The sequence below is a fragment of the Onychomys torridus genome, chromosome 10 (assembly GCF_903995425.1).
Source record: "Onychomys torridus chromosome 10, mOncTor1.1, whole genome shotgun sequence".
NCBI lineage: Eukaryota > Metazoa > Chordata > Mammalia > Rodentia > Cricetidae > Onychomys > Onychomys torridus.
In genome coordinates, this window is record NC_050452.1 from 27,042,903 (window position 1) to 27,064,744 (window position 21,842).

At 42.2% G+C, this 21,842-nt stretch overlaps 1 protein-coding gene across 9 annotated transcripts in view; it reads left to right on the forward strand.

The window, feature by feature from the left end:
- Depdc5 (DEP domain containing 5, GATOR1 subcomplex subunit) overlaps window positions 1-21,842 on the forward strand; it is a 118,031-nt gene that overhangs the window by 38,281 nt on the left and 57,908 nt on the right. For all 9 annotated transcript variants that reach the window (XM_036200596.1, XM_036200597.1, XM_036200599.1 and 6 more), the window contains 4 exons: window positions 2,479-2,682; window positions 5,308-5,443; window positions 6,363-6,457; window positions 20,048-20,113. In XM_036200596.1, coding sequence (XP_036056489.1) covers window positions 2,479-2,682; window positions 5,308-5,443; window positions 6,363-6,457; window positions 20,048-20,113 — 501 coding nt within the window. The remainder of the gene's footprint in view (window positions 1-2,478; window positions 2,683-5,307; window positions 5,444-6,362; window positions 6,458-20,047; window positions 20,114-21,842) is intronic.

The following is a 21,842-nucleotide window of genomic DNA, read 5'->3' on the forward strand; positions in this document are numbered from 1 at the left end:
GTCAGTTGAAATTCCCAATTCTGTCCAGAGATGAGCCTTTGCTTTCATGTTCCTACCACAGATTTTTTTTTTTTTTTTTTTTTTTTTTTTTTTTTTTGAGACTGGGTTTCTCTGTGTAGCCCTGGCTGTCCTGGAACTCTCTCTGTAGACCAGGCTTGCCTTGAACTCAGAAGAGATCCTCCTGCCTCTGTCTCCCGAGTGCTGGGATTAAAGGCATGCGTCAACACTGCCTGGCTCAGACCGGTCTTTTAATTGGCTGTTTTCCTGCCTACTACACCTTCTGATGTTGGAATTACAGGCATACATCACTATGTCTAGTGACAGGAATTTTGTGGTGATTTGACTACTCTATAATTATATGCAAAATACAAATCAGATTCAAAGGTGAAATATTACAATGATGTAGGAGATTTCATGCTAGATATTAGATAATGATGATTGAAACATTTATTTAAAAATTATGGGTTGGGGATTTAGCTCAGTGGTAGAGCGCTTGCCTAGCAAACACAAGGCCCTGGGTTCGATCCTCAGCTCAAAAAAAAAAAGATATGTGAAGGAGTATGTATGTTTAGTGGACAACTTGTGGGTACATGCGAGTTCACATGTGGAGGTCAGAAGACAGCCTTGGATTTTGTTCTTCAGGTACCTTCCACTTTTTGTCTGAAACTTGTGTTTTGGGGGCTGGCAAGATGGCTCACCTAGTAAAGGAATTTCCTGAAGAAGCCTGATGTCCTGAGTTCTGTTTCTAGAACTCAAAGATGACAAGAGAGAACCAACTCCACAGAATTTGTCTTTGGGTCTCCACATGTGTGCTTTGATGCTCATGCTCCCACACACTGTAATACTAAATAAAATTTAAAAACAGCATGGCTTTTGATTAGCCTGAACTTTGCCAAGTAAGCTAGACTAGTTGGCCAGTAACTCCAGGTATCTGTCTCCACTTTCCATTTCTCCATTGCTAGGATTACAGGCGTGTACTACTGAACTTGTTGTTGGTCATAGAGATCCAAACTCAGATCTGATGATACTTATAGGGCAAGCATTGAGTCATCTTCCTAGGAATCTTTTGTTATTGTTCTCATCCTTTAAAGACTGGGTCACGCTATAGCCTAGGCTGGCCTCAAACTCATAATGATCCTTCTGCCTCAGCCTACCAAGTGCTGAGATTACAGATGGAAGCCACCATGTCTGGTTAAAACATTCCTTGATGCCACTTTTTTTTTTTTTTTTATGTTTATTTATCCTATGCATGCATGTCTCTGTGAGTGTGTCAGATCCTCTGGAACTGGAGTTACACACAGTTGTGAGCTGTCACTTGGATGCTGGGAATTGAACCCTGGTCCCATGGAAGAATAGACAGTGCTCTTAATTGCCAGGCCATCTCTCCAGCCCCACTTGAAGACACTCTCTAATCAGCCTAGTTGTTTCCTGGACATGGGGTGCACAAAAAGGGAGTTGGTTCCCCTCGGTTTCTGTTCTCAGATCTTTAGATCAGGTTATATAGCTTGCTGCTTCCATCTCTGTTATAGGCCATTGCACAGGACAGGTTGAATCTAAATATAACATTTCTTTGCCTGGCCAAGCATGAACACATTCTTTATCCTTTTTCCTTAAGAACATTTCTTTAATTTAACACAATGACATGTGATTGCTTACACCTCTCTCATTACATAGGTTCAGTGTGGGGATCCTCTTAATCATGGAGGAACTCAAGATTCCTTTTATCCTATGATGCCATCATCTTTATTGTTGATTTCCAAAGTTGCCATGGAAGAGAAAAAGATATGGAGATGATACTTGTACATAGCTGTTATCTAGTCCATGAATGGACTAGATATGTTCTTTTGGCTGGAACTTATGCCATTTGGTTTCAGTGCAAATGGAGAGGGATTCTAGCCTTGTGTGCTCAAAATCAAATGGGTTTAGTGAGCTAGTCTGTTCACCAAACATAGCTTTCATTTATTTGTTTGTTTATTGAGGCAGTGTTTTACTATGCAGTCTTGGCCAGCCTCTAACTTACTATGTAGATCAGGCTGGCCTTGAATTCAGATCTTCCTGTCTCTGCCTCCCAAGTGCTGTGACTAAGGGTGTGTACTGTCACAGCTGGCTCAACATCTTTTTTTTTTTTTTTATTGTTTTGTCTACATAGAGAATATAATGACCCCATTCCCAAGGGAGATAGCTCAAGTCCTCTCATTTACTCATTGTTTCCAGCTTAGTGTTCCTGGTCACCCCCCAAAAATATAGGAATCCATTAGATTTGTGTGTCTTCACTGGGTCAAGTCTTCAAAATATTTGAAAAATAAATCTAAGCATGTTTTATTTCTTGATAGTTTCACAGTTTTACTCATTTCTCTTATTTCCTGGTATTTATGATGTCCTAGATTTTTGCCGATCTTGACTCACTGATCTACTTAATTCTGATTTCATTGTGGATTTGTGTTTTGTCTTTGTGTTCTATCCTATTATTGACAGCAGATGTTCTGGAGAACATGATAGAACCACCACAACGGGACTCTAGTGCTCCAGGAAGGTTCCATGTGGGCAGTGCAGAGTCCATGCTCCATGTTCGACCCGGTGGATACACACCTCAGAGAGCACTGATTAACCCTTTTGCCCCCTCAAGAATGCCCATGAAGCTCACATCCAACAGAAGGCGCTGGATGCATACTTTTCCTGTAGGTAAGTTGGCTGCTCAGGAAAGAGCCTTGGACTGTTGAGTTCCTAGCTGTGGTCCATGTGTCAAGTGCCTCGACGTCTGTGAACCTCTTGGTTCCACCAGTGAGGTGGACATGCCTCCTGGGCTTTTCACAAGGTCCTCAGGAGGATTTTTGAAGACATGCTTGAGAACAAGCTCTGTAACTGCCCAGCTGTGTTAACCTAAGGGCTTGTGAGTGTTTGTTTGCTTGAAAGGGACTGTGCTTCACATCCGCTTTCCGTCCCTCATTTTCACTCACTGCTCTCTAAGCTGCATGTATGTACTTTGTCATTTCTCAGGGATGTCTGAGGGGTGAAGAAGAAACAATTCTTTTTACTTCACTATTTTTCTAGCCCATCTTTTTACTCTATTTTGGCCTCAAGAAGATGACAGTAAGAGTTTATAAAGCTGTACTTTAAATTAAACTTCAACTTAATGGGTTCTTGCTGGTCCAGGAAGGAATAGATGTATTAGGCTCCATTATGTGAGGTTTTTGTTTGTTTGTTTTATTTTATTTTGTTTTGTTTTTAAATAGGAATGATCCTGATGAATGATTAGAAATATCTGGTTATTTTCTTTTATATTTGATTTTACTGTTTAAAGGTAAATACAAAATGTGGAGTAAATCTGGTTGATTTATTTGGCTGTAGTTGGAGGCCATTCCAAACCTCTTTTGTCCCTTGTCTCTGCTAGAATCACACAAGTTGTTTCTTTCTGGTTTTGCTCCCCACCCCTTTTTTTATTCCTACCAGATTTATTTTGAGGTATCTCTGTTTCTCACTTTTGTATTTGCTCTTGCTTTTTATTTATTTTTGAAACAGGGTCTCATATAGCTCAGACTAGTATTGAACCAGCCATGTAAGGAGGATGACCTTGAACTTATGATCACCACAACCATGGCCTGTTCATGTGATGGTGGGGATCAAACCCAGAGCTTCCTGCTTCCTACATACTAGGCAAGAACTGTCTCCGTTTGAGTTACATCTCCAACCCCAGGCTGAAATCTCTCTCTCTCTCTCTCTCTCTCTCTCTCTCTCTCTCTCTCTCTCTCTCTCTGTGTGTGTGTGTGTGTGTGTGTGTGTGCGCGCGCGCGTGTGCGCGCGCGTGCATGTGTATATACTTTCACACACTTGTGCTCTTGCATGTGGAGGCCAGAGTGTCTTCTGTTCCTCTTAGTTTTGGAGACAGGCTCTCTTAGTGAACCTAGACTGCTTCCCAACAAGCGCCAAGAATTCTCCTGCTCTAGCTCCTCAGCACTGGGGTTATAGGTACAAATGTCATGCCTACTTCATGGATGATGGGGATCTGAACTCAGGTCCTCATGCTTGCTTGGCAAACATTTTACTGATTGAGCCATCTCCCCAGCCCCTAGGCTAAAAACTCTTTTTTTAAAAAAATATTTTATTATTATTTATGTGCATGTTTGTATATGTGCGTGTATCTGAGGTTAGGGCTATCCTCTGGAGCTGGAGTTACAAGCAGTTGTAAGTTGCCTGATGTGGGTACTGGGAATTGAACTCGGGTCCTCTGTAAGAACAATATATGCTCTTAACCACTAAGCTATCTATCCAGGCCAGCTAAAAACTCTTCAGAGGACTTTCTGCTATCACCTTCAGCCCTCTGTGATTTTCCTACCCCACCCTTCATGCCCACATCACTAAAAACAACAGCTAGTCTCCAGACACTGTTTACTTTGCTTATTCTCTTGAACACCTGACCTTCTAATAACTAAGACCCTTCTTCACCCAGCAGCCTGGCCTTCTGGCTCCTCATTCCCACCCTCAGAGGCTCTTTCCCTTCTTACCCAGTCTCTTGAGCTCCACACACTTTGACCTCTTTCGCATTTGGGATTCATAGGTATTTCTTCTACCCAGATAAATTTTTCCTTTAACCCTTGGTAACCTTGGTTAGCCCTCTAATTTGTATATTTCCAGGAACTGCCTTTTAGTAGACATGACTAACTCCAGCCTCTCCTATTCTGTCTTTTTAGTGCTTAAGCATCCTAGATTCCTATTGTTATTTTCTGATTTTTTTTTTTTTTTTAGACAGGGTTTCTCTGGGTAGTCCTGACTGTCCTGGAGCTCACTGTGTAGCCTTTAGCTCAGAGATCTGCCTGCCTCTGCCTCCCAAGTGCTGGGACTAAAGGTGTACACCACCGTGCCTAGCTTGTTATTCTTTTTTTTTTTTTTTTTTGGTCTTTGTGTAACCTTGGCTGTCCTGGAACTCACTTTGTAGACCAGGCTGGCCTCAAACCCACAGAAATCCACCTGCCTCTGCCTCCTGAGTGCTGGAATTAAAGGTGTGTGCCACCACCACCTGGCTTGTTATTTCATTGTTATTTTCCTACCCTTTTCGTCTTTTTATCCTCTTATACTTGTCTATTTCTGTATGGCATCTCAATAGTATTCGTGAAACTGAGAGTCCCAGCATATAGTCCCGGATATAGCGTGGGCGGAAGAGTCCTCTGTGGGAGCCTGCAAGTCCCTTGCTGTGCTCTTTGTCAGATCTCTCCAGTGACCTAGCAGTTGGAGAGAAGGAAGAGTTAAGTTTTCATGTGCAGCATGAGCGGCCAGGTCGGAATGACATTCGGTGTTTCTTTGTCTGGGTAGGACCATCCGGAGAGGCCATCCAGATCCATCATCAAACCCGGCAGAACATGGCAGAGCTTCAGGGCAGCAGGCAGAGGGACCCCACCCACTCCTCTGCAGAGCTGTTGGAGTTGGCATATCATGAAGCTGCCGGAAGGTGAGGATTTGCACAGTTCTCTGGAAGGTAGCCCAGGACAGTGCTGAACAGACTGCTGATGGAATGACACATTTGTGACTTAGAACACATTGGTCAGGTCCTCTTTTGTCACCTAGCATCATTACCATCCCTGGGGGAAGGGTAAAGGCAAACAGCCTGATATTTTCCCTGTAATATTACCAAGGCCCTGCTTTAGGTTTGTTTTGAGCTTACATTTTGTAAACTTGATTTTCTTCCAAACCTTGGTCAAGGATGAAAATGAGATATCTCTTTTATCTTAGGGTTTGCCTATGGCATGCTGGGGCAGTTGATACATGCTGTTCTCTTAGACAGCTTCTCTGTGACTTGGCATATTGGCTTTTGAACAAAAGCTCTGAATGTCTTACAAAGTATCTGAAGAGTCAGTATAGGAAGAAAGTCATTTAAGCCTTGATGAGCAGGACCCTGGTTTAAACCTGGACTTATGGTCCTAAATTGCTTTAGGAAGCACTTGATAAAAAGCAGCCTTGGCTCCTTCTTTGGACACTGGACATCCTCTTTGCTGGGGGATGTTCATGTGGAGGTCTGGACTGTGCCCTCTTTACTAGGTTAACTCTGGTACATCCATTCAAGCATTTTATATCCTTCCTTTATTATTAAGGGGGAGGCATTAGGGCAGAAAGGGGAAGTGGGATAACATGGTGGTAGGTGAGCAGCCAGGGTTTCAGGGCTAGCACACAAATAAAACTACCACATGATGGTTTGAGGTATGGATCCTAAGGGTTGCCAGTCTATGCGATTGAATGTTCAGGCCTGATTTTCGTGGGTCGTCCTCTCTCCTTTTACTCTCTACCCTACACACTAGGGTACAGGGTGCACAGGGAAAAAAAGTGATGATCTACATTAATTAAGCCAGGTGGCCTGGCTTTGTTCTCTGCAGGCACAGCACTTCCCGCCAGCCTGGTGACAGCATGTCCTTGAACTTCAGTGGAACAGAAGAGCTTTCTATCAGCCTGCTTAGCAACAGTGGTGCAGGTAACTCATCCAAGAAATAATAGAGTTGGGATGCTCAGAGCAGGCTCACATCTAGAAGTGACATAAAGGCCAGAAAAGCAGACCAGGTCTATTTTTGGGATCATTTCAGCCACAATCTGGGGTGACCTATTTAGAAGCAATACTGTATAATGCATGGAATTATAAATGGGCTGCACATTACATTTTTAGCTGAGAACACGTTGGTCAAGACATATTTATCATCATCATTTCATCAGGGAGTCCTGACTGAGAGCTGTGTGGTGTTGAGGGTAGCACACAGACCAAGTAGGAGTAGTCTGTTTTACAGGCGCTTTGGACTGGTAGGCCTGGGGAACAAATGCACCTTCATATAGAAACTGTCCGTAGGGAAATGTTGTGATTTCTGTCATAGCATCACAAAAGAAAGATGCCTGTGGGTGGTGGCACACACCTTAATCCCAGCACTCGCAGAGCCCTCCGAGTTTGAGACCAGCCTGGGCTACATAGTGAGTTCCAGGCCAGCCAAGGCTATATAATAAGATACTGTCCAAAAAAGAGGGAGGGTAGAGAGAGGTTATTATGTAGTTATGTTGAAGAGTATCTCAGGCTTAAAGGGATAGAAATTTGTTGGACGGAAAGTTAGAAGCTACAGAATCCAAGTGCAGGTGATGGGTGGAGTACCATTTTGGTTTTTACTCTTTCTAGAAACACTTGTGTAATCTAGTAATCCCAGGAAGGCATATATTACTAGACACAGATTACATGGTCAATTCAAAGCCTAGAGATTCAGAGATGCCAGTTTCTCACAGCAGTGCAGACATCCTCATTTGAGCACTCTACTCAGAGAGCCTTTTAAGGGTGTCAGGGGAACATGCGTTTAGATAGGGACCTTTTCTGCAAAGCAAGTATTTTACAAGATGAGTGTGGAAAGGTTGAAACAACAAAATAGTACTACTTCTCCATGTCTATGTCCTATAAACTGACTTGCATTTCTAGAACTTGGCTTAAGATTTTTGAAAGTGAAGCTGTATAAAGGGGTTTAATAAGGGCTGGAGAGATGGCTCAGCAGTTAAGAGTACTGACTGCCCTTCCAGAGGACCTGGGTTCAATTTCCAGCACCCACATGGTGGCTCACGACTGTCTGTAACTCCAGTTCCAGGAGACCCAACACCCATGGGAAAACACCAATGCACATAACAAAAGAAAAAAAGGGGGGTGGTTATTGATACTGTTCCTTGGTCACTGGTAGAGTGGTCTGACTGAGTTCCTAGAGCCTATGGAGAAGTGATTAAACTTGAGAGTGAGTGGGCAATAGAATCCCCAGATCATCTCAATCTCATTCGATTCATTAATTTTAATTGAGACACAAGTAAAAGTTTGGGGCTCTGGAGGTATTTTTATGTCATATATTCAGGGTACTTAAATGTTACGTGGCTGCAAGATTTCCTAAAGTGCCTGCAGAATGTTACAAAAGCAACATTTCTATCTCTTTGCTAAACTAGGAAGCTTGTTTTTAGGGACCGAGTCTTCCTGGCTTTGGGGTGTAGAAGGTCACTAAGGAAGGCTGTTCTAGTGTTCCATGGACTGTTCCTTGAGCTAGCTTGACCAGAAGCAGGAAGATTTAATTGAACCCAGAAGAGTCTTGATTTGAGGATGTGTGTGGAAGATCTTTAGGTGATATTGTCATATCCCCTTAGCTGAGAGTTTCCTGGCACACATGTGCACACAGACAGGCAGGCATTGGGAAAGCATTTGCTTGCAGCCTGGCTCTCTGGCTCACCTTTTCTTCTTGGGCTCCTAAGTTGTCAGTCTGCCTAACGGATGGGCTACTCTGCTTGGGTGGCAGACGCCTCATCTGGATGTGGTATTGTCTTCCTACCCTTCCTTCTCTTCTGCCCTTTTGTTCTGAGGCTGGCTCCTCAGCTCCCTACTTGAGGCTTTTTTTTTGTACAGGCCTTGGTTGTCTCTGTTCAGGATCATCACAGTAGCCCTTCCTGCTCTGTTCCTTTCTCCTTCAGGGAACTAGCATGCTGTCACTGATGCGGTATTTCAAATTGCAGATCTGACCAGCTTTTTCTTCTCACATGCACAGCCATCAGTGGCTCTTTATGGCTCTTCACACCAGTCATCACCTCTGTGTCCGTCCCTTCATGCCTTCAGTTGACTCCGCTTTAACAAGGTGCTGAGTATGGGAAGAGTACGAGTTCTAGAATCCTAGGACGTGAGGCTTGCTCCACTCCTAGTGAGTAGTGAGTCCTTTGGGCCGGTTACTAACTTCTTACACCTCAGCTTCTTCATTGTGAAGGGAATTTTATGAAAACGTTAACAAAAACTAAAAATAAATGTGACAACCGTATGAATGCTTAGAACAGTGCCTAGCAGACATGAGTGGTCAACAGATAGGGGGTGTTGTTAATAATACATAGGTTTTTCTTATATCCCAGCTATGGTCTTCATATTTCTGTGTCGTCTCATTCACCCAATGTAGAGTAAGCTCCTTTCCAGTTTGCAAGCCTTATTCTGCCTGAAAACATCCACTTTCTGTGACGGTTCAGCTCTAAATGTGCCTCCTTGTTTGAAGCTTTTCCTTGAGGTTTCCTTTCCATCTCATGCTTTCCTGAGAGATGTTAGACTTGCTTCCACACAGCTCCTGACCTGATCCCAATTGCACAACTTGGTACATGGTTACCCCACTGCTTCCATATCTATCTCTCTACAGACTTAAGGTGTTTACTATTATTTGTCTCTCCATAGTGTTTGGCATGTTTATTGACAAATGACATTTTATTCCAAAGACTGTGCTGTCATGTAAGAAGCTTTAGAGTGACTTACAAAATTAATTGCTTACTTTGTACTTCAGTATTTGTGTATGTGTGTACGTGTATGTATTCTACAGTGTTTAGCTTCTTAAAAACTATGGGCTCCTTGGGTTGTTTTTCTAGTAAGGGTGATACAGTTATAAGAGGTTACTCTTTTCTTGCCTATCCCCTTATGACCTATATCATAAGTTTTGAAAAGGGTCAGAGGTCATCAGGAAGTAGTCTATAACCTTTTTTTTTTTTTTTTACTCTTGTGCTCTTTTGGGGGCCTGGCACCCAGTTTCCAAATAAATACATGGAGGCTTATTCTTACTTATGAAATCCCAGCCTTAGCTTGGCTTGTTTCCAGGCAGGTTTTCTTAAATTATCCTGTCTATCTTTTGCTTCTAGGCTTTTACCTTTCCCTGTTCTATATACCTTTTTTACTTCTTACTCTGTGGCTTGTTGTGTAACTGGGTAGCTGGCCCCTGATGTCCTCCTCCTGCTCCTTTTTTTCCACTCCTAGATCCCTGCTTCCGGATTCCTTCTCCTATTTATTCTCTCTGCCTGCCAGCCCCACCTATCCTTTCTCCTGCCTTGCTATTGGCCATTCAGCTCTTTATTAGATCAATGAGGTGTTTAGACAGGCACAGTAACACGGCTTCACAGAGTTAAACAAATGCAACATAAAGAATGCAACATGGGGTTGGGGATTTAGCTCAGTGGTAGAGCGCTCGCAAGGCCCTGGGTTCGGTCCTCAGCTCTGGAAAAAAAAAAAAAAAAAGAATGCAACACATCTCTCTACAGCATAAGCAAATGTAACACATCTTCAGTTATTTTTTTTTTTTTTATTTTGGGGGGGGGGTTCAAGACAGGGTTTCTCTGTGTAGTTTTAGAGCCTGTTCTGGAATTCACTCTATAGACCAGGGTGGCCTTGAACTCACAGAGATCTGCCTGGCTCTACTCCTGAGTGCTAGGATTAAAGGCATGCAAACCAGGCGGTGGTGGCGCACCCTTTAATCCAAGCACTTGGGAGGCAGAGCCAGGTGGATCTCTGTGAGTTCAAGGCCAGCCTGGGCTACTAACTGAGTTCCAGGAAAAGGCGCAAGGCTACACAGAGAAAACCTGTCTCGAAAAACCAAAGAGGAAAAAAAAAAAAGTCATGCGCTACCACCACCAAGGCTACCTGATAAATCATATTAATGAGCACAAAAGGAAATTGGATTAAATCTTCGTAATTTTTATTCCCATAATACAATAATAACAATTAGTGTCCAGTCTCTCTTAGAGTATATCTAGAAACTTCTCTTTGTTGTTCTAACCTAGCCTAAGGTGTTGTCTTTTACTTGGGTGTAGAAGTCTGTTAGCTTTCTTTTTTGTTCTTTCTTTCTGCTTGTTTTCTTTTTTAAAGATGTGTTTATTTATTTGTGTTTGTATGTGTATGTGTGTGTGCAGTATATAAGCATATATTGGGGGAGATGTACATAATTGTACACATGCAGAGGCAGGAAAGGGCATCAGGTGGCCTTCTTCTACTACTCTTCATCCATATATTTGGGGCTGGATCTGTAAACAGAAGTTTCTGTCCCACCAGCAACTCCCAAAATACCCAGCGGCTGCTTCCCAAATTATTAACTTGGAGACTTAATATTACTTATAAATGTTTGGCTGGTAGCTCAGGCTTATTACTAACTAGCTCTTACACTTAAATTAACCCATAGTTCTTATCTATGTTTAGCCACATGGTTGGTATCTTGTTACCTCATTTTTTATATGTCTTGCTTCCTTGGCATCTGGCTGGCATCTACCCAACTCTGCCCTTCTCCCTATATCTCCATTTGGCTTTCCCACCCAGCCTTATTTTAACTGCCTGGCTATTGGACCAAACAGCTTTATTTATCAACCAATGAGAGTAACACACATTCACAATGTACAGAAAGACCATCCCACAGCATGGATTTGTCCTTGAATCTATGACTCATACCTTCTTAGCTAGTTTAGAAGCCAGGGGTTCTTTTTCTTTACAGACATTTGTAGGGAGAAGTGCCTGTCTTGATTTGGGTGCTGGAATCTGAACTCCAGCACCCATGATTGCAGAACAGTGTTCTTAAGGGCTGAGCCATCTCTCCAGCCCATTCTATTGTTTATATAACAATAACAAATTGATTCAAGAGTAAATATTCCTTTTTTTTTTAAAGATTTATTTATTATGTATATATGTATATAGTATTATGTGTATATGTCTATAGTATTCTGCCTGCATGTGTCCCTGCAGGCCAGAAAAGGGCACCAGATCTCATTACAAGTGGTTGTAAGCCACCATGTGGTTGCTGGGAATTGAACTCAGGACCTCTGGAAGAGCAGTTGGTGCTCTTAACCACTGAGCCATCTCTCCAGCCCAAGAGTAAATATTCTAAAGTAGAAGTCAGATCATGAAACTTAGTTATACAAAGTCCTCTAAGGGCTTCCCAACTGAATTTAATAGCTGTGGCATTGCAGTCGCTAACAGAGCCCCTAGGGTCATGTTTCCCTGGTTAGCTTCAGATCTCATCTGCTTACCCTCATGTTTTTCTCTAGTGGTTACCCTGATAGCTCAGGCACGTTCAGGATCTCAGTCCTTTCTCTTGTTCTCCCCTCTGCTGTGTTCTTGCCCCAGTGAGCCTTAGGGCTAAAATCTATATGTCTAAAATTGCCAGTCTTGTTTGAACTTGTTAACCTGTATAATTAATGTGTTGTCCTCTTTCACTCTCAAAAGTGCCCTGGATTGGACGATCAATTTTGTGATCACCCCCTTACCCTACCCACAGCTTGCTCCCTCACTTCTTTCATGGTTTGTCACTATTCAGGACTTTGCATTTTCTAGCCAGGTAGGTACTCTGTCACTAAGCTGTACCCGGCTCTCTTTCAGGCCTTCACTGAGTTGCGTTGTACCCTGACTCTGCACATACTTCCTACCTGATAATTCTCTATAGCACCACCTGACATCTAAGTCTTTTTTACTTCTTGTGTTTGTTATAAGCTCTCTTAGAACAAACATTTTTGCTTTGCTCATGCTGTATCTCCAGAGCTTAAGGTAGTTCTGGCATAGAGTACATACTTGAAAAATATATGTTAGATGGGTGTACTTTGTTTTCATCTGCAGTGCTGGGGATCAGAGCCAGAGCTTTGTGTATGTTACATGCTAAGCCAATGTTGTACCAGTGAGCACCCCCCGCAATGTAATTTATTGATTCTTTGGGAATTTCACACCATGTACCCTGATCACACTCACTTCCCAGTCCTTCCATGTCTGATCCCCCACCCTTGTGAGCTACGCTCCCCCCCCCCCCCCCGCAAATGCCATCTTCATAGCCTTTTGCTTTGTTTTAAAGTGGATTTCTTTCAAGCCACCCAGCTGGAGATTTCTCCAGTCCCACAGGGGGGGTCCGGGGGGGAGGGGAGCCACTCAGACCCAAGTAAACACACAGAGACTTATATTACTTATAAACTGTATGGCCGTGGCAGGCTTCTTGCTATCTAGTTCTTATATCTTAAATTAACCCATTTCTGTTAATCTATACATTGCCACATGACTTGTGGCTTACCGGTACTTTATATCTATCTTCTCATGGCGGTGGCTGGCAGCATCTCCTGACTCAGCCTTCCACTCCCAATATTCTCCTCTCTCCTTATCCCACCTATACTATACTTCCTGCCTGGCTACTGGCCAATCAGCATTTTATTTATCAACCAAATCAGTGCAATACATTTACAGCATACAGAGTGATCGATATCCACAGCAGCCACCCATAATATTTATGGAATATGCTTTATTCTCTCTTTTCCTTCCTCCCTCCCTCTCTCCCTCCTTTTGGCAGGCTCTTACTTTGTATCCCTGGTTAATCTAGAACATGATATGTTCTTGACCACACCTGGCTTTAAAAACAAAACAAAACTAGCAAGTGTGAGTTCTAAGGATTTGAGCTCAGTCCGCATGCCTGCACACCAAGTGCTCTTACCTTTTGTGCCTTCCCCCAGGCCTGGTTTGCTTTCTTAATTCATGAAGCTGTTATCCCTTTCAGAAGTGTTCATTGAACTTTGGACAATATTACTAAGAAACAAAAATTATGAAGACACCAACTTTCATATCCTCAGTGGCCTCTGACTTATTATTCCTTTGGGATTCTATTTGAATATTCTATTCATATTTCCTATATGTGACAACAAGGATGAGAAGAAAGCCCTCTCACCAGGGGTTGGACTGGGAATCATTTGAATGCAGTGTGTTTTTCACATCTCTACTAAATTAGCATATGTTAGATAAAGGAATGTGTTATGATTAAAACAACCTGCATCAGGGATATGGTTGTAGCTCAACAGTTGACCACTTGCATAGCATGCACAAAGTCTTAGCATTGATCCTTAACAGTGCAAAAACAAAACAAGATTAAAAAATAGACAAAAACAAGAACAAACAACCCTTAAAAATAAAGCAACCTGGGTCTGTGGTTGCATTATTCAATGAACACTTCTGAGAGGGAGTTCAGCTTCATGAATTAAGAAAGCAAACCAGGCCTGGGGGAAGGCACATCTGAGTCAGCAGATGCCAAAGAGAATATAAAGAAGTGTAGTATGAATCTTAAAGGTTCTTATTAAATAAAATCAAACCTGAGGCCAGTTATTGGGGTGAACGCTAGAAGATCAGAGAAGCAGAACAAGCCACAGCTACCTCTGTTAGTTATTTAATCGGCGCTCACGGCACCAATGTTATTTATGGCGCTCTTACCCCGCAAGGAACACGTCCCAAACATAACAAATCCACAGAAAAGCTGTTTATTAATATAAGATAGGAAGAGACGTGACAGGTCTGTGTGAAGCACACACGTGAGTGAGGAGAGGAGAGAAGAAAGAGCAAAGAGGAGAGACCTGTGCAAAATGGCGCCGGCTTTTTAAAGAGTGAGCCGCACGTGCGTATAGGACCGCATGTGGCTGCTCCACGCATGCGCGTAGATTACATGGTTGTGCGCACTTTACGCAACCACGTAAAGCCACAGAGTCCTAGTCACGTGAGATGTTCTGACCTGGAAATGGCTATTTTGAATCGGAAATAACTAGAAGGTCCGCCGGGAAAAGCCCAACTGTGTGGACATGTTGTGATTTCCTATCAACCTCACCTTGCTAGTTCCTCAGGTGATCCTGTTTCCTCAGGCTGGAAGCTTCTGAGTCCTCCTCCACAAGGCTCTCAGCTGAACTGTGCTGCTCCAAAGCCTGAATGCTAAACTAGCCAAATGCTTAACTAACTAAATGCTTAACTAACTCTGGTACCTGGTTTTCATGCCTTATATATCTTTCTTTTTCTGCCCCCACTCCCTGGGATTAAAGACTCGCTTTCTGGGATTAAAGGCATGTGTCACCTTGCCTGGCTGTTTCTAAAGTGGCCTTGAACTCAGAGATCCGCTAGCTCTGCCTCCCAAGTGCTGGTATTAAAGGCGTGTACCACCACCGCCCAACTTCTGCTATGGCTTACTCTTTCCATTTTCTAGCCACCATTGTGGCTCTGTATCTAGTGGCTGTCTGTTCTCTGACCCAAGATATGTTTATTTCGGGGAACACACAATATTTTCGGGAACACAATACCACAACATGAAGATGTACCACCAGTTAGGGCCAGGTGCAGCTCTCTACCTCCTGCAGTTCCTTACCTCCTGGGGGTGCCCACAGCCACCACTACTGCAGTGGTTGTCAAAGATCATGCCAGTCAAGAACACCATTAGCATGGGGAGAAAGAAGATGCCTTAGCTAGTGCCGTATGCCACAGCTCGCTCTCTGCATTGCCATAATCACTGAACATTTCATGACTTTTCTTCCTGCCTAGCAGAAATTTAGCAAGGTAGTCATACCTCAGGAGTTGCAAAGTATTACCAGAAAACTAGAAGATGCATCAGAGTTTGTATCTGAGTTTTGCAGAACTCCTGCCTTAGGTTCTACTAACAGACTAAATTAAAATCAACTTTTTTTTTTTTTTTTTTTTTTGGTTTTCGAGACGGTTTCTCTGTGTAGCTTTGGGCCTTTCCTGGAACTCACTCTGTAGATGAGGCTGGCCTTGAACTCAGAGAGATCCACTTGCCTCTGCCTCCTGAGTGCTGGGATTAAAGGCGTGTGCCACCAACACCCAGATAAAATCAACTTTTGGAAACAGCAGAAATATATGGAGCTTTTAAAGAAATTATATGATCACAGGCACTTCATCAATTTGATGTAATATGATATTTTGGTTACTGTTAAGATATGACATGAAATAAAACAAAACCTACCAGCTTGGCTTAGTGTCCCCACAGCATCAGGGTCAACAGTACCTTGGGCTTGTTAATAATAAAACTTAGGGGCTAGAGAGATGGCTCAGAGGTTAAGAACACTGGCTGTTCTTCCAGAGGTCCTGAGTTCAATTCCCAGCAACCACATGGTGGCTTATAACCATCTGTAATGAGATCTGGCTCCCTCTTCTGGCCTGTGGGGATACATGCAAACAGAACACTGTATACATAATAAGTAAATAAATCTTAAAAAAAAAAAAAAAAGAATAAAACTTAGAATCCTTGTTTTGAAGCTGGGCATCATTTTGCACACCTTTAGTCCCAGCAGTCAGGCAGAGGCAGGCAGATCTCTGAGTTCGAGGCCAGCCTGGTCTACAAATCAAGTTCTAGGACAGCCAAGACTGTTACACAGAGAAGCCCTGTCTCAAAAAACAAAACAAAAACCCAAACCCAAACAAGATAAAGTTGAAATACATAGCTAATAAGCATTTCACTTGTTAAAAACAACAGAAGAGGCAAGAAAACCACTTCTGTGGCCCTTCCTCTACCTCCCTTGGCTTGAAGTTTCTGCCATCTGCAGGTACCCAAGTGTGACTCAGACTTCCTGTGATTGGGCCTGATTCATACATGAGTCATGCTTCTCAGGAATAACGTCTCTGTGGGCTTCCCTCTGCTCTGCAGGACTTTGTTGTAAACACAGTTGTAAGACCTTGTTGCTGTATTCTTCACTTCTCTCTGTGCTGTCTAGCAGTGTCAAGGCAGTTAGGGGATCTTGGCAGATCACCTTTTTATCCTTCTGCCTTTTTACTTTTGTACTGGACACTGAAGCTGGAACTTTGTGTATCCTAAGCACATATCTACCTGAATTGTGTATCGATAACCTGTTTAAACGGTAAACGGGATGGCAATGTAGCTCAATGTGAGAGTGCTGGGTCCTGGGTCCCGTCCCTAGCACTGCTTGAAAAACTGGGCTTAGCAGTAGTAGATGGCCAGCAGTCAGATAGAAAACTAACTCAGTGGCATCTTTGGAGGCTCTGTATCTTAAAATATCATGTCAGGGCTTTAAAAAATTTTTATCTTACTTTTATATATAATAAATATATATTTATTTCTATATGAATAATTCTATATAAATATCTAAATAAATATAAATCTTCCTCTTTTTAACCCTACAGGTCCTTTGCATACATATTGTTACTTCCAGTTTGGTGTTTTCATTGAGATTCCTGATTGTGAATGAGTGGGTCTCTGCATCTATCTCTTTCTTAAGCCTTTTCTCGGGCTCTTTTCTTCTGTTTGTTTTATCCTGTTCTGATGTGTTAGTTTTTATTTTGTCTTATATTATATTTTAACATTATTCCTTAGAAGCATGTTTGCTTTCTAATGAGAGACAAAAAGGGGGTGGATCCAGATGGTAGGGAGGTGAGAAGGAACTGGGAGGACTAGAGGGAGGGGAAACCATAATCAAGGTATAGTATGTGAAGGAGAAAAAAAAAATCTTTTTTTTCCCTTGGGGCCGGGGAAAGAGTTTCTCTTTTTGTCTTTGTAGACCAGGTTAGCCTTGAATTCAGAGATCCACCTGCCTCTGCTACCCAAGTGCTAAGATTGAAAACATGCACCACCATGCCTGGCTTTTATTTTCAATAAAAGGAAAAAAAAAAATCCAAGCAGGAGAAAGAAAAAAAAAAAAAAAAAAGAAAGAAGAAAACCTGGGCTTGGTGGGTAGAGTTGGCTTAGCAGTTAGGAGCACTTGTTGCTTTTCTAGAGGACTGGGGTACTCACATGGTGGCTTGTATCCATCTGTAACTCAAGTTGCAGGAGATCTTATGCCTTCTGACTTCTGTGGGCACCAGGCACAAATATGGTGCATAGCACAGACATACATGTAGGCAAAACATTTATAAAATTGATTAAGTCAACAAGCAAACAAACCAATTGGCTTTGGCGGTACAGGCCTTTAATTTCGGCACTGGGTTAGAGGAAGGAGGATCAGAAGTCCAAGATCATCCTCCCTACAGAGCAAGTTTGAGACCAGCATGGGATACGTGGGACTGTGTAAACAAATAGTAAACAAACAAAAAACAGTGTAGAGGCATTTCACTCTTTAATTCACTGTTTCCTGAATGAATACTGGTGTTGAACCTATTTTTATGTCCTCACTTGCCTTCTGTATATGGTGTTTAAAGTGTCCATTCAAGTAATTTTGTTCATTTATTTATTGGGTTGTTAATTTTCTTCCTCTTGATTTTTTGAGAGAACTCTCCATATTCCAGATTATCTGATTTTCAAATGTTTAGTCCCAGGTCATTGCTTTTTTTTTTTTTTTCCAAAGATTTCACAAGAATTTATAAATATTTGTTATCCTTAAAAGAGATTCAAGGGCTGGAGAGATGGCTCAGAGGTTAAGAGTACTGACTGCTCTTCCAGAGGTCCTGAGTTCAATTCCCAGCAACCACATGGTGGCTCACAACCATCTGTAATGAGATCTGGCGCCCTCTTCTGGCCTGCAGGCATACATGCTGTATACATAATAAATAAATAAATCTTAAAAAAAAAAAAAAAAGAGATTCAAGTGACACAGAAACATATGGGATAAAAGGTACAATTTCTGAGGCTAGAGAGATAGATACTTAAGCAGTTAAGAGCATGTGCGGAGGACCTGGGTTCCAGTCCCTGAACCCACATGGCAGCTCACAGATGTCTGTGACGATCTGATGTCTTCTTCTGTCCTCCATGTGCATCAGGCACAACCAAGCTATACTTATGTATGAGTAGGCAATCATACACATAAATTAAATAAAGCTTTAAAAAAAGACGATAGCGCTGGGTGGTGGTGGCGCACACCTTTAATCCCAGCACTCAGGAGACAGGCAAGCAGATCTCTGTGAGTTCAAGGCCAGCCTGGGCTACAGAGTAAGTTCCAGGAAAGGCGCAAAGCTACACAGAGAAACCCCGTCTTGAAAACAACAAAAAACAACAAAATTCTGTTCTTCACCTAGCTCCTCCCTTAGCTTTCCATTTAGAGATAGTTAATGTTGGTTGGTTTTGAGACTCTTTTCAATCTTTTTTATAATATGATTTTCTAATAAATAGATATGTTTCCCAAGTGATGTTTAATTAGTTACGTGTGTTTTTCAGTTAGCTCTGTCATTTCATACTAAAGTTTCATTTTAAATCTTTTTCAGACTGATTATATCTAAAGTAGATTCTTTGTTAGTCTGTTAAATGTAGGAAATTTTGATGTCTTATGTTATATTCCTTTTTTTTTTTTTTTTAACCCAAGACAGGGTTTCTCTGTGTAACAACTCTGGCTGTCTGGGAACTCACTTTGTAGACCAAGCTGGCTGCTTCCTCCCGAGTGCTGGGATCAAAGGCATGCACCACTACCACCCCCTGACTTTATATTCTTGCTTTTTTTCTTTTTAAATTAAAAAAAAAATTATGTGCATTGTTGTTTTGCCTGAATGTATGTCTGTATGAGGGTGTCAAATCATGGAATTATAGGCAGTTGTGAGCTGCCATGTGGGTGCTGGGAATTGAACCTGGGTGCTCTTAGCCACTGAGCCATCTCTCCAGCCCTTTATGTTAAATTCTTAAAAACTATGATTTGGGAAAGAATTCTAGAAGGTAAAGTTAAACAATAACTGTACAAAATGTAATTAGGGCTGGGTGGTGGTGACACATACCTGTAATCCCAGCACTCGGGAGTCAGAGGCAGGCGGATCTCTGTGAGTTCCAGGCCAGCCTGGTCTACAGAGCTAGTCCAGGACAGGCTCCAAAGCTACAGAGAAACCCTGTCTCGAAAAACCAAACAACAACAACAACAAATGTAATTAGGTTATTTTATGTTTGCTAAAAACTAATTAGTTGAAATGATTTTAAAATGTGTCAGTTTTCTCAAAATAAGTAGCAATTTTGTTTGGAAAAAAAACTTATCAGACAAAAAGGATGGTATTGATAACATTGACATTCTGGTTCTTTCCCAAATTTTAGGTTGTTCATATTTTTCTTTGGTTTTTTCTTTTTCTTTTCAGAGCTGAGGACTGAACCCAGGGCCTTGCGCTTGCTAGGCAAGTGCTCTACCACTGAGCTAAATCCCCAACCCCTGGTTTTTTCTTTTGTGCTGTTTGAAATACCCAGTTCAGAATTGGCCCTTGGTGTGTGTGTGTGTGTGTGTGTGTGTGTGTGTGTGTGTGTGTGTTTAGCTTTATTTTTGAGCTTTTTCTTATTTTTTTTAAAACGAAGTCTTTATTTTTTTATGATTAATTTATTATGTATACAGCATTCTGCCTATATGTGTCCCTGCAGGCCAGAAGAGGGCGCCAGATCTCATTACAGGTGGTTATGAGCCACCATGTGGTTGCTGGGGATTGAACTCAGGACCTTTGGAAGGGCAGTCAGTGCTCTTAACCACTGAGCCATCTCTCCAGCCCTATTTTTGAGTTTTTTTCAACCATAACTGTCAAAACATTTTTGTAGGGTAACTTTTGATTCAGACAATCTGCTTTTTCTTTTTCTAGGTATGAATCCTAGGACCCAGAATAAGGATTCTCCAGAGGATGGTGTTTCTACCTCTCCAGACCCAAGTAAGAGGGCACAGTTGATTAGTAGGAAGCAAGTTATAGGGATTATGGCATAGTGAGAGCACAAGGAAGCCCTGTGGGAAGAGAGTAGTCCAGAAATCCATGTGTGTTCTGGTGTAGAAAGGTGATGTGAGGGACTCTTGAGTCTGTCTGACGCCAGTATGAGAAGTATGGTTGGATGACCTGCTCCATAATGTGTGATTCAGGACATAAGGGAAAGGGTAGACTTCTCCCAAAGACCCCTGTGCCAGGCAGAAGCCAGTCTTAGCTCTTAGGCCTTATACTGGCTCTGGAAAAAACCAGAAAGAAATAATGTGCTGTTACTAGAACCTTTCAGATACACCCATAGTGAAAATACTTGGTTAGCTAAGGTCTGTTCTCATCACCTTAGTCTATTTAGTTAGCTGAACCGTTGAAGAGCGTCTGTACTAGCACAGTAGCAGGGGAACAATCCTACCACTGCATGCTTTGTGTGGCTGTGGATGTGTAATGCTGATGATTAACTTAGTCCTTTTACTGTTTTTCATGTCTCTGTTACTCTTTTTAAAATAATGTATTTTAATTTTATGTGCATTGGTGTGAGAGTATCAGATCCCCTGGAACTGGAATTACAGACAGTTGTGAGCTGTTTTGTGGGTACTGGGAATTGAACTCAGGACCTCTGGAAGAGCAGCCAGTGCTCTTAACTGCTGAGCCATCTCTCCAGCCCCTCTATTATTAAAAGTTTTTTTTTTTTTTTTTTAAGTGTTTGTATGATGGCACACATATGCCATAGCACTTGTGCGTGGATGCCAAAAGACAGCCCATAGGAGTTGACTCTGTCCTTCTACTGAGTGCATCCAGGGCTCAAATGCAAGTTATCAGGCTTGGTGGCAAGTGCCTGTTCCTATTGAGCCATCATGCCAGCCCAAAGAGTTTGTTTTTCTTTTCTTTTTCTTTTTTTTTTTTTTTTTAAATTGAGTATGGTAGCACACAGCTTTAATCCCAGTACTTGGGAAGCCTGGTATAAGTAGAAGTTACAGGTCAGCCAGAGCTACATAGTGAGACACTATCTCAGAACAAACAAACAAAACAAAATATCTGAAGTTATTTTTAATCATATCATCAAACATATGACTATATCTGGTGTTTTAATAGTCATTTTTATTAGTGACCATTTGGATAGTTTCTAGAGTGTTCCGGGGGAGAGGCAGGGGAAGAGGGTTGTTTTGTTTTTTTGTTTGTTCTTAAGACAGGGTTTCTCAATGTAGCCTGGCTAGTTGTGAACTTGTAGCAATCCTGTCTCTGCTTCCCCAGTGCTGGGACTACAGACATATGCTGTTATGTGCAGCAGAAATCACTGATGTAAGAGTCAGAAAGGTAGTGAGGTCTAGCATGCTCTAAGACAGTATAAAGAGGTGACTGGCCTCCATTTTTGACTTCCTCACAGTGGCTTTGATTAGGTCTCTTCTACTTCTTGTTTTATCCAGGAAGTAGGGGCAAGCACAGCTTCTCATCTCCCAATCGGAAGTTGGGGCACAACTTTAGCTGTTTGGGGATGTATTTTGAATTCCTGAGGTATTGATGACTGTGTAAGACCTGCATAGAGATGGCGCTAGGCCTCTGTCCAGTTGTGGTTTTCCCCACGTCAGTGGTGCTGCGTGAAGCACTCTGTTCCTGTATTTAGCACATAAGACTTCTTCACCCACGTGAGGGTGATGTAAGGCTGACAAGTCACAGGGGATACATTGTG